At 50.7% G+C, this 12,262-nt stretch overlaps 1 protein-coding gene across 1 annotated transcript in view; it reads right to left on the bottom strand.

Moving 5' to 3' along the window:
• The window catches only part of SH3PXD2B (SH3 and PX domains 2B), an 83,568-nt gene that overhangs the window by 23,035 nt on the left and 48,271 nt on the right, over positions 1-12,262 (bottom strand). Inside the window, exons 5-6 of the mRNA XM_036241024.1 lie at positions 2,726-2,817; positions 638-663 (exon numbers count right to left, since the gene is read on the bottom strand). Coding sequence (XP_036096917.1) covers positions 638-663; positions 2,726-2,817 — 118 coding nt within the window. The remainder of the gene's footprint in view (positions 1-637; positions 664-2,725; positions 2,818-12,262) is intronic.

Genomic DNA, 12,262 nt, shown 5'->3' with positions numbered 1-12,262 from the left:
AGAAAGGTCTGCTCTCTCTTCAAGACCCAGGTCCCACCTTTCTTCCTCCTTCCAGACACCTGAGAGAAATGCTCTTGGCTCTGAGTTACCACGTTCCTTTGTCTAAAGTAAAAGGCAGTTAACGCCCTACAGCATCTTAGGAAGCTGTCTCCCCTGTCCCTCCGACATGTTCTCTGGGAAAGACACCAGGTCTCATTCACTTTGTAATTGTTTGGTATAAGATGAAACAACCTACAATCACTTGTTCTGGGGAAACAGGGTGGGGTACCAGACAATCAAGCAAGCAATCAGGTACCATCCATCCATCCAGAATCCATCTATCCATCCACTCATCTGTCCGTCCGTCCGTCCATCCATCCATCCATCCAGCATCCATCTATCCATCCACTCATCTGTCCGTCCGTCTGTCCATCCATCCATCCATCCACCCATCCATACAGCATCCATCTATCCACTCATCTGTCCAACTATCCATCCATCCATCCTCCATCCATCCTCCATCCTCCATCCATCCAATCCAACCACATGGCCGCATCCCCAAGTGGAGCCCAGGGCCTAGCATACACATCACAGGTGCTCAGTAGGGGTAGGCTGAACACTGAATGAATGAATAGGAGAAAATGGAAAATATTCTTACCAGATTTCTTTTTCCCAGCATGCTCCCTGTACAGGAAAGAAAGGGTGGGAAAGAGCAATGAGTCAGCCCCTGTGGTATATCGACATGTAAGTCTGTTAGAAAATGGAGATTCACCATCTCACAACATCTCCAGTCGAGGAATAACATTTAAGCCAGCCCCAGAAACCCAGATTCCTTTAAAAAAAAAAAAGACTTCTTCTTAATTGTCTCCCTTTCTTTGATAGGTGCTCTGGTGCCCTGGGGAGGAGCTGACGGGTGGAGGGGCACACAGTCTGGAAACAGGAGGTAGGCACCCCACTGCACTGAGCCTGGCGCCCTCCTCGTCAGGCAGTGGGGGCCCCGCCCCGCTTCTCGGGACTGGGAGCAGGAAGTGCGTGGTGGCGGTGTAAGCGGAACACGCTAAGCCTGGGTAGAAGTCTGTGAACAAAGCCCGTCTCCCTCATGGTGACGGGGCACTACTGCGGGCCAGAATTCAACAGCGACTGAGTGATGGCGACCCACTCCCTTTCCCTCGTCAATCATGCAAGCGTTTATGCGCACAGCTGCGTTACAAATGCGGCAGCACAAACCCGGGTTTGCAGAGTACTGTTCGGGAAACTGCTTACTATAAAGGCCGGTATTAGAGAGAGAAAAGGCAAGGCGACAGGTGGCTCGGCTGAGGGAGGTGGTGGAAACAGCAACGTTAGCTAGTGGTTCCTTAATAATCCCCCTATGCTCAGTGCTTTCAATGCACTCTCTTACTACTCATAAGACCCCTACGAAACTGGCACTCTTTTTATGCCCATTTTACAGATGAGGAACATGAGGCACAGACAGGCTAAGTAACTTGCCCTAGGCCACGTGAATAGCACAGCCAGGGTCTGAACCCAGGTCTATCTACTTTTTTTAAACTGAGATACAATTCACATAGCATAAAATTCGTTCTTGTAACGAGTACAACTCACTGGTGTTTAATATATTCACAAGGTTGTACCACCATCACCACTACCTAATTCCAAAATATTATCACCCCCCCCAAAAGAAGGCCCCACACCCACCAGCAGCCACTCCCCAGTTCCACTCCTGCCAGCCCCTGGCCCACAGATCTGAGTGCGGCCTGTGAGGCTTGGTCTGAGCTGGCCCTTGCAGAGGACTGCGATCCTACACTAAGTGGCCCTTTGCGTCTGGCTTCTTTCACGCGGTGAGATGTTTTCAAGATCGTTGTGTTGTAGCCTGTGCCAGCATTTCCTTCCTTGCGGACTTGTCTTCCTTGGGCTTCCAACATGGGCGGCAGTTGTGGGGGAGCCATGTGGGGAATGAAGACATTTGAACTAGCTGACGCTGTCTTGGCTGGGGGCAGGGAGAGGCATCTGCAAGGCCCGCGACTCTGGACTCTGGTCTTCCTGCAGGAGAGCTAGCATCTCCAGGTGGCCTCTCCTTCCAGAGACTTCTCACCATCAGACAGTCAGCTTCTCTGTCCCATCTAGGACAGCTCGCAGGACCCAGCGTCTTGGCCCCGACCTCTATGGAGCCGTGCAAACGGCTGTGTGACTGCTGTGTGCGGGCTCAGGGCGGAGGACATCACGCTCACACCCAAGCCCCACCAAGGTCCTGTGGAGCACACATTACTGTCATCCCCATCTGAGGAGTGAGGGAGTGGACGCTCCTGAAAGTGTCGGAATAAAACCCCACCTCCAGGAAGCTGGGGGAAAGGTCTGTCCCTTGAATGATCAAATATAGCTGAAGTGGGGGTGTCACCACGATTTCAGCCCTCACGATTTCTGAAAACTCAGGGTTGACCACGTCCTAATTCTCTCATTACAACCACCCAATAGCCCCTTAGTATGGGTGGGGCCACGGACGTGCTCTCACTCCACAGGTAAAACACTGAGGCAGGAAGGGAGGGAGGGGACCCAACTGTCCAGGTGTTAGGGGGCCCCAGGGGTGCACTCAGCCAGCTGACCCACCTACAGTGTCAGTGAAAGCTACATGAAGTGAGGCCCAGCGGGGGCCCAATGAATGGAATCCGGTTTATTGCTTCCTTTGTTTTCCTCCGGTTCTTCCTGGGCTGGCTGGGTACGCTCAGGGGAGGTCCACACACCAACTTACTCTTTGGGGGGATTCAGGTCCTCAGGTCTTGTCTCAAAGAACTGCAGCACCTCGTCACACTGGGAGATATAGGGGGGCAGCTGGATCAGGGCCTGGAGAAGAGACACAGGTGAGTGCAAAGGCAGGGAGGGGTGTCGGGAATGCTGTAGGCCGGGGGTTCTCCAGCTTGGGCAGGCGGCAGAATCCGGGAGGAAGGCAGGGGTGCTTGTTAAAACACAGACTACTTGGGCTTCACCCTCAGATTTTCTGATTCACGTCTGGGGTGGGCCTGAAACGTGCAATTTTTTTTTTCTTTTTAAAGATTTTTTAAATTGATTTTCAGAGAGAGAGAGAGGAAGGTAGAAGGAGAGAGAGAAATATCAAGGTGAGAGTAAAACATGATTGGCTGCCTCCTGTACATCCCCTACTGGGGATTGAGCCCGCAACCCGGGCAAGTGCCTTGACTGGGAATCGAACCAGCAACCCTTTGGTGCATGGGACGATGCTCAACCAACTGGGCCACACTGGCCAGGGCGTGAACATGCATTGCTAATGTTCCCTGGTGCCGCTGCTGCTGCTGGTTTAAGGACCACATACACACAGTGCATGCACAGGTGGGGCAAAAGTAGGTTTATAGTTGTGAGCATGCAGAACCGTTCATTCTCATGTAAACAACTGTAATCCTACTTTCGCCTCACCCTGTGTATACACACGTACCTTACGGGCATATCTGAACAAAGACACACATCTCTAGGCAAAGCAATAAACCGACTGTCACGTCGTGTCATTATCCTTCTACCACACCGACTCCACCGGACGGTGGGTGTATCACACTGCATTCAGCTGGCTGCCCACCGCGAACATTCCGGTTGTTGCCGACACGCCTGCACTAAGTCCCGACTCACGGATCCGAAGTCTAAGGTGAAGGGACCGTTTCACAAGTTAGGCAGAGGCGAGAAGTTCCCAGGCCAACGAGGTGGACACCTCCAGGACGCCCTACTGCCCGAGCCCCTGCTCATCTGCCACCTAGCTCATCATGCGAGGAGCCCCAACCGTCGCCGCCATAGGAGGAGGAGGTGGGTGCTGCTTATCTCCCACAGGTATTCGCTCAGTGACTCGCTGGGCATTTTCTTGACGCCCAGCACCGCACTGGTTTCTGTGCCCAGCAGGAGAGAAGTACAGGTACCTGTGACCAGGAAAGGACTGGGAAGTAGACACGGCTCCCCGATGAATCAACAGCTCAGTTGAACAAATATTTGCCTCAGTCCCTCTGGCCCAGGTCCTGAGGACGCAGACCGGAGTGCCATGGGGCTATTCCACGCCCACGCTTTTACCACGCTCTTCTGTGCAGGGACAGGGCCTGTGCGTTTGCACGGGTTTAAGCAGAACAGGCGACCCTGCCGGCCATTCTCCCCAACGGTGGGTGCTCGGGAGAGAGGTGGGACCCCGCTCTCTCCCAGGAAGGTTCCCTGGTGCCTCTCCCGTGCCTTCATGCTCAGTGTGAGTCTGGGATGGAAAAGACATGCCCCGTATCCTCTACATAATGAGCCCATAAAAGCTCCCCTCCCCTCCCTGCAAAGTGATGCTCCAACCCTGCCCCTGGGCTACGATGGATGGATGGAGAGATGGATGGGGGGTCTCCAACATGGCACTTTGTACAGCGTTTCAGAAGTACTTCGACCCTACGTAATTTATTTCTCCAGTTTTCAAAATATTGTAATTGTGGCAAAATACACATAACCTACACTTTACCACCTTAACCACTGTTGGGGGACAGTTCAGGGGCATTAAGCACGTCCACACGGTTGTGCTGTCACCACCGCCACCACCCAGAGAACTCGTCTCGCACACCTGAAACTGCACGCATTAAGCAACTCTCCATTCCCCCTCCCCCAGCCTGGCATCCACCACCCTACTCTGTACGAACTCGACGACTCTAGGAACCTCAGGTAAGTGGAATCCTCCAGTACTTGTTCTTTGGTGACCAGCTTACTTCACTCAGCATCACGTCCTCGAGGTTCCTCCCTGGGTTGGAATTTCCTCCCTTGTCAAGGCTACGTAATATTCCACTGTGTGGCTATACCACATTTTGGGTTGCTGACCCTGTATGACTTTTGAGACAGGCTCTTAATTGAAGCCCCCCACCCCGTGACCTGCCCCAGACCTCAGGTGGGAAAACCTGTGGGGTGGGAGGACCTGTTTGAGAGGGGTGCCTTCCCTGGTCACTGTCCACTCGATCCTGGAGTGAAGGATGCTGACCTGGTCTGTGTGGCTCGCTGACTTTCAAAATTAACCCTGTAGTGACTCCTGTTCTGCAGCAAATCCCCAGGGACCGAGCTTTTCCAGGCCAGAGGCAGAGCGCCCCAGAGGGAGAGCAGGCACCTCCCGCCTTCCGTTCCTGACGGCCCCCCGCCTCCGTCTTCCAGTTCAGAGCAGCCAGTGTTCACTCTCCTGCCCAGGCCGGGCCAGTCCCGGCCCACCGTGGGCGTCTTTCCTCTGAAATCCTGCAGCTCTTGCAGTCGGAACCACATAATGAAGGAGCTGATTACATGCTGGACTGTGGTGTGTCCGGGCTGCTGTGTGTGCAGAAATCGTGCGGCTCCCCAGAAGGCAGCAACAACATCCTTTACGTCGGCTCAGCACTCGGTGGTCCCTGAAATGCTGTCGTCTGGGCCGTTGCGCGTCCTCCTGGGACGCTGGCCCGTTTTAGAGACGGGGAAATGGAGGCTCTGGGGAAAGTGCCCAGGAGTCTACCCCAAAGGCACAGAAGGCAGGGGTATGTGGGTGTTCCTCTTGCGCCTCCCCTACGTGCAGACAGTGCTGGGGAGCCCGACACCTGGTCAAAAGCACTCACTGGATAAATGACATGAGGAAGAGGCCTGAATGTGGCCCTGTTCGGGGCGAGCTGGGTGGGCCCGGAGGTGGCTGTAGTCTCCACGCTGAGGAGGCCTCCCAGGGTGCTCCTTGCTGAGATGGACAGCGGCCTTGAATGGACCACGGGACAACGAGGCCCATGGAAACCTCCCGACGGTGCCAAGTTCTCTTTCGGTTTTGAGCAATTCCTAGGAAGTAAAAGCCAAACCAAACCCCCAAGCCGTAAAACAGGGCCAAGTTACTAATACAAGGCAGCGCCGAGCGCTTTGATGTCTGCCCCTTTCTTTCTGGAAGGACGGGCTGACATAAAAACATGACCTGGGGCAGAGAAATCATTCTGCTTGTGAAATATCCCAGAACTGTCTTGTGGTTGGTCAGTCACATCGGTTCGGTCCCAGATGAAACCCTGGCCCTGTGGCCAGATGTGGCTGGTGAGCGTAGGGGGCAGAGAGAGCAAGTCCTACTGGCTGAGGGTCATCATTAAAGGTCAGACGGATCCAGCTCCCGATTCTGGCTCCGCTCTCATCACCTCTCTGATCCTCAGTGTGCTCGTCTGTAAAATGGAAATCGCTAGCCCTCCTCTCGGAAGGCTGTGCTCCAGAATCAGCGAGGGGGTGGCTGGAAAGACGCCATCGCAGACTCGCTGCTTGATAAACAGTAAGACAACCTGGCGGTTTCTGCATTGTAGCCGGTACGACATACAACACGGCAGTGAATTCCGGATGGTTCTTGCGTCAGCAAGATGACGACGTTAACTAACAAGGCCGGGGCTGGAGCAAGCTCTGTGGTTTCTCGGGGCTCTCTCAACCCTCGTTAACTTCAGAGAGAACGCCCCCGGTAGTTAACACTTCTTTCTCTTTATAGTTCAAAATCTTATCCATTGGGGTAAGAACACTTAACACGAGATCTACTCTCTTGACAAATGTTGAAGTGCACGGTACAGGGTACGGAAGATCCCCAGAGCTTATTCATCTTGCTGACTGAACCTCTGTGCTCCCTGGTTAGTAACATCCCGGGGCCCCCTCCCCGTAGCCCCCCGCACCACCACTCCACTCTTTCCTTCTACGAGCCCGATACCGTGGACAAGGTCTCACAGCATTTACTTTCCTGTGACTGCCTTATTTCACTTAGCAGCACAATGTTCTCAAGATCCATATGGCAGAATTTCCTTCTTTTTATTTATTTATTTATTTTTTTTCTTTTTAATCCTCATCCAAGGACATTTTTCGTACAGATAGAGTGAGAGGGAGAGAGAGGAAGAGAGAGAGAGGGAAACATCGATGTGAAAGGGACACATCGAGTGGCTGCCACCCACACGACCAACCAGGGCCGGGGACAAACTGCAACCGAGGTACGTGCCCTTAGCGGGAACCGAACCCGGGTCTCTCAGGACCGCAGGCGGATGCTCTAACCACTGAGCCAAACCGGCCAGGGCTCCTTCTTTTTATTATTATTATTATTTTTGAATAATATGTTTCCACTTTTGAGAGAGAGAGAGAGAGAGACATCGATGTGAGAGAGAAACATCGATCAGCTGCTTCCCCTGTTAGAGATCAAACCCACAGTCTGGGCATGTGCCCTGACTGGGAATCGAACCTTTGACCTTTGGGTGTACGGGACAACGCTCCAACTGAGCCACATGGGTCAGGGCAGAATTTCCCTCTTTAAATTTTTCCCCCTTTATTGATTTGAGAGAGAGAGGAAGTGGGAGGGAAAGAGAGATAGAAACATCGATGAGAACATCGACTGGCCCCCTCCTGCATGCCCCCCACTGGGGATTTGGCCCACAACCTGGGCATGTGTCCTGACTGGGAATCAAACCGGCGACCTCTTGGTGCATGGACTGATGCTCAAACAGAGCCACACTGGCCAGGGCAGAATTTCCCTCTTTTTAAAGGCTGGATCGTGTTTGGGTGCATGTACAGACCACATTTGGGCTGCGTCCACATCTTAGCTACAGTGGACGATGAGCGCTGCAGTGAGCGTGCGTAAGGGCTCGCCGAGGGTCAGAGGGGTGATGGACAGGGCAGAGCCGGAATCACGAGCTGAATCTGTCTGACCTTTCATCGTTGCCCTTGGCAGACCCAGTTTCTCTTTGAGATCCTGATTTCAGTTCTTTTGGAGAAATACCCAGGAGTGGGAAGTCTGGGTCTCGTGACAGTTCTATTTTTAACTTTATAATTTATTTTTATTTATTTTTAACTTTTGGAGGAACCTCCACGTTGTTTTCACAGCAGCTGCACCATTTTGCATTCCCACCAACAGCGTGTGCAAGGATTCCGATTCCTCCACGCCCTCACCAACACTTATCTTTTTAATAACAGCTCTCCGAACAGGTGTGGGATTATATTTCATTGTGTTTTGATTTACATTTTCCTGACGACCAGTGACACTGAACATTTTAATGTTCAGGTATAGTACCTGTTGGCCATCTGTATGCCTTAGGAAAAATGTCTACTCAAGTCTTTAGCCCATTTTCTAATCGAGTTATGAGTGTTTCTGCTACTGAGATGTAGGAGGAGTTCCTTCTATATTTTAGAGATTAACCGTGACCGGATGTGTGGTTGGCAAGGATCCTCTCCCATCCACAGGCTCCTTTTCACTGTTGCCTGTACTCTTGATAGCATATCCACAGAATCATTGCCAGGAGCCCCCAAATAAATCCACACATATGCTCCACTGCTCTCTAACAAAGGCGCCGGGAATGCACGCTGGCTGGGAAACTGGAGGCCCACGTGCAAGAGAATAAAATCAGGCCCTGACTTTACACTGGACACAAAAATCAACTCCAAATGGATCAGACTTTAAACATAAGACCAGAAACGGTCAATCTCCCAGGAGCAAACACCTCCCTGACTCGCTTCCTGAGAGCAGGACCAGGCTGTAGAGCTACATTTGAAAACACTTGTTGCTGTGGTTTCGTTTTTATTTATTTTTATGTTTATGGCTCATGACACCTGTTTTCTCTTATGGTTCTAATACAACATTTCCTCTAAAAGATATATTTTTTAAGAAGTTAAAAAAGTGAGCACATTTAAAGAAAAATATTAATAATAATACAGGTGGTAGTGTACGGTAAAAATCGTGAAGGGAGATCTGGTAAACACTATTACATTGGCTATAGTTTTAAGCTTAAAATACTACAGTATGGGCATACGCAGTCACGTGTGTGTGTGTGTGTGCGTGTGTGCGTGTGTGCGTGTGTCAGATTTAAGCTGCACGCTAACGATGGCTAGCTAATCACTGAAGTCCCCTCATTGGGAATGTACACTTTAGCAAGTAAGACTCTAGTCACAAGTCCTCACTTGAGAAGAGGAGCCTTCAGACCTTCAGGCATCTTTACCTGTCCAACGCCACAGCCTGTATTCAGCAGCGTAACAATGTTAGAAGAGTTTCCTTGCCGGCGAATTGAGGGGTGATCTAGAAATGTTCTCAGACTCTCTGGCCCTCACATGACCCGACCTCGAGAAGCCCAGCACGGTATGCCCTGCAGGATGGTGCCCTGCGCCGAGGATTCTGAAGCCCGAGTCCTGCCTCCGCGTGAGGCTGTCGGTCAGACTACGGTGAGGGTGAGCTGATCCCGCCACGAGGAGGACCACCGCATCTGCGTCGAGGAAACTTGCACGTTGAGCTGCCGGGCAGGGAGCCGGCATTTCAACGAGCTGACGGGACCACTGGCGGAGCGGCCGCTGTTTAGGGAGCTACTTGATAATAAATGCTTGTAGGTGTGGCAGGGTCTGGCCCAGTCTGGATTGCATCATTTTTTGAATGAACAGAAGTTCTTAAATTTAATGGAGTCGAGTAGGTCGTCATTTTGCGGTTGGTGTTTTCAGTGTCTTTAGAAATCCCTCTATACCCGGAGATTATGAAGACACCGCCCCATTCCTAGCTTTCAGAACCTGTTATGGCACGGCCTTATACTCAGGCCTTTCATTTCCCTGGAAATAACTACGTGTGTGCGTGACGGAGAGGCGAGTCCTTTGCTTTTTCACGAGGATATCCATTTACTAAGGCATCGACCTGTCCTCATGATCTGCGAGGCCACCTCGGTCAGTATCCGAGTCTAAATACACACGGTTTCGTTCTGGGTTCTCCGCATGGGTCCACTGGTTTATCTATCCTGGAGCCAACACCGGGCTCTGTAAATTACTGGAACTTTCCAACGGATCTGGCAGAGCAGAGTTCCTTCCATGGTGAGGTCCACCTGGGATACCTGCAGTCTCTCTTTACCTCCTGGAGACCACCGATTCCCACTAAAATAAAGGTGACGGTGACAGGTTGAATTGGCTTAAGTCAGATGACATGAACAGATACAAAATGCTACTTAAAAGCCTGTGCAGGCTGCGAAAGACTTCACAGGCCCTTGTGACAAAAGGGACAGTTTCACCTCCCTCCAGGAGGGCAGCTCCCCTGAAGCCCAGCCCATGGAATCTGGCCAGAGCCCGAATCCCCAAATCTCCGCTCTGCTTTTCCACGGCATCCACAGCTGGGGTCGGTGACTCCACGGCTCACAGGACAGAAGCAGTCTCCTTCCCGGGCTTAATCCAGGCGAGTTCATGACCTCTGTAGGGTCCCACGCACCAGGCAGAAGCAGGCAGTTGCCATCTCTTTCCACTTCAGGATTTTAAACTTCCTTCCCCAATCCAATGTCGGGGGCTCGTGCAGCCCTGGGTGTGAGGAAATGGGGACTCTGGAGACAAGCTGGGTGGGCGGGGAACAAGCAGGGGAGTGCACTTGGGCTCAGAGACCTCAGTTTTGGGGAAGGCACCATCTGGAACTTCCGAGCTGGTCAAAGTGACCCCAAAGGTCCAAAGTTCTTGCCAGCAGGGCTTGGACAAAGGAATTGTAGGCTTCAGACGTTTGGGAAGGGACAAAGAGGAAAAGATGGGACCTTTCCTCTGAGAGCTGGGAGACAGGAGTAGGGTCCTTGCGCCTGAGTGACTGTCCCTCTCTCCCACCCCCTCCCCCTCCCTTTTCAAGGATATCCTCAGGAGAGAGAGTTGGAACGTATCTGCCTCTACGAAATACATGCTTAAATAGTTCCGCTTCTTGAACGTTTACTTTCTAGAGAGGCCATGTGAGCGCCAAGGCCTGCAAGGTCTGGTTCAGCTCTCAGACCCACCAGTACCATTACTGTGAGTAACTTTGCTGGCCTCCATTTCCTCATCTGTACAATGGGACGATAACACGTACTTGTCAAGGTCACGGAGAGGTGAAACGAGGTCATGTCCGGGGAAGAGAAGATGAGCAATCAGGAGTGATTTTCGGCCCTTCGTGATGTCTCTCGCCACAAGAGGCGTCATCTCTCCCCTCGCCCCCCTCCTTCGCATTTTTTTTAAAAGATTTATTGAAGTATAATTTATGTGCCATAAAAGTTGCCCGGTATAAGTACACTAAACTAAATGATATTTAGTAAATTACAGAGTTGTGCAACCATCACCACAGTCTAGTTTTAGAACTTTCCATCGCCTCAAAAATTTCCCCCAACCTAATTTGCAATGGATCTCTGCTTGCTCCGCCCCGGGCCCAGGAAGCCACCGATCTGCTTTCTGTCTCTATGAATTTGCCTTTTCTGCACATTTCACATAAATGAAATCATACACTGTGCAGTCTTTGCATCTGGCTTTTTCCACTTAGCGTCACGTGTCTGAGATTCATCCACGTTGCAACATTTATCAGCATTTCATAATGTTTTATTGTCAAATAATATTCTATTGCATGGACAGTCTACGTTTTATCTATTCACCTAATGACATTTGACTGCTTCCAACTGTGGGCTAGTATGAATTAATAGTGCTCCGAACATCTGCGTCCAAGTCTTTGTGTGGATGTAAGTGTTTAATTCTCTCGTGTATATACCTAGGAGTGGTCATATGATACATTTCACTTTTGAAGAAACTGCCAAGCTGTTTTCCAAGGGGGCTTCTCCCACCACGTCTGCACCAGAATGAAGGCTCCAGTTTCTCCACGTCCTCAGTACTTCGGCTTGTCTGTCTTGCTGATCATGGCCAGTCTAGTGTCTGTGTATGTATCTCATTATGGTTTTATTTTGCGTTGCCCTAATGATTAATGATGCTGGACCCCTTTTTATGTGCTTATTAACCCTTATATATCTTTCTTATAGTCAACTATTTTGTCTTTTTCTTGGTCAAATTTTTTTTTCTTTATTCATTTGAGAGAGAAAGGAAGGGAGAGGGAAAGAGAGATAGAAACATCGATGAGAGAGAACATCAATTGGCCGCCTCCTGCATGCCCCCTACTGGGGACTTGGCCCACAACCTGGGCATGTCCCCTGATTGGCGACCTCTTGGTACATGGGTTGACACTCAACCACTGAACCACACTGCCTGGGCTATTTTGTCTATTTTTAAGGTGAGGTGTCTTTTATTACTGAGTTGCAAGAGTTCTTTATACAGTCTTAATACAAGTCCCTTATCAGATACATGATTTACAAATATTTTCTCCTAATTTGTGGCACATCTTTTCATTGTCTTCATGGCATCAAAGTACAGAAGTCTGTCATTTTAATGAAGTCAAATTTACCAATTTTTGTCTTTTGGTGTCGCTATCTAAAAACTCTTTGCCTAATCTAAGGTCATGAAGATTTTCTCCTGTGTTTTCTTCCAGAAGTTCTATAGTTTTAGCTCTCATGTTTGGGTCTGTGATCCACTTTGAGTCGATGTT

This window comes from Molossus molossus, unplaced genomic scaffold (assembly GCF_014108415.1).
Source record: "Molossus molossus isolate mMolMol1 unplaced genomic scaffold, mMolMol1.p scaffold_m16_p_4, whole genome shotgun sequence".
Taxonomy (NCBI): Eukaryota; Metazoa; Chordata; class Mammalia; order Chiroptera; family Molossidae; genus Molossus; species Molossus molossus.
This window is presented reverse-complemented; position numbering and strand designations above follow the sequence as displayed.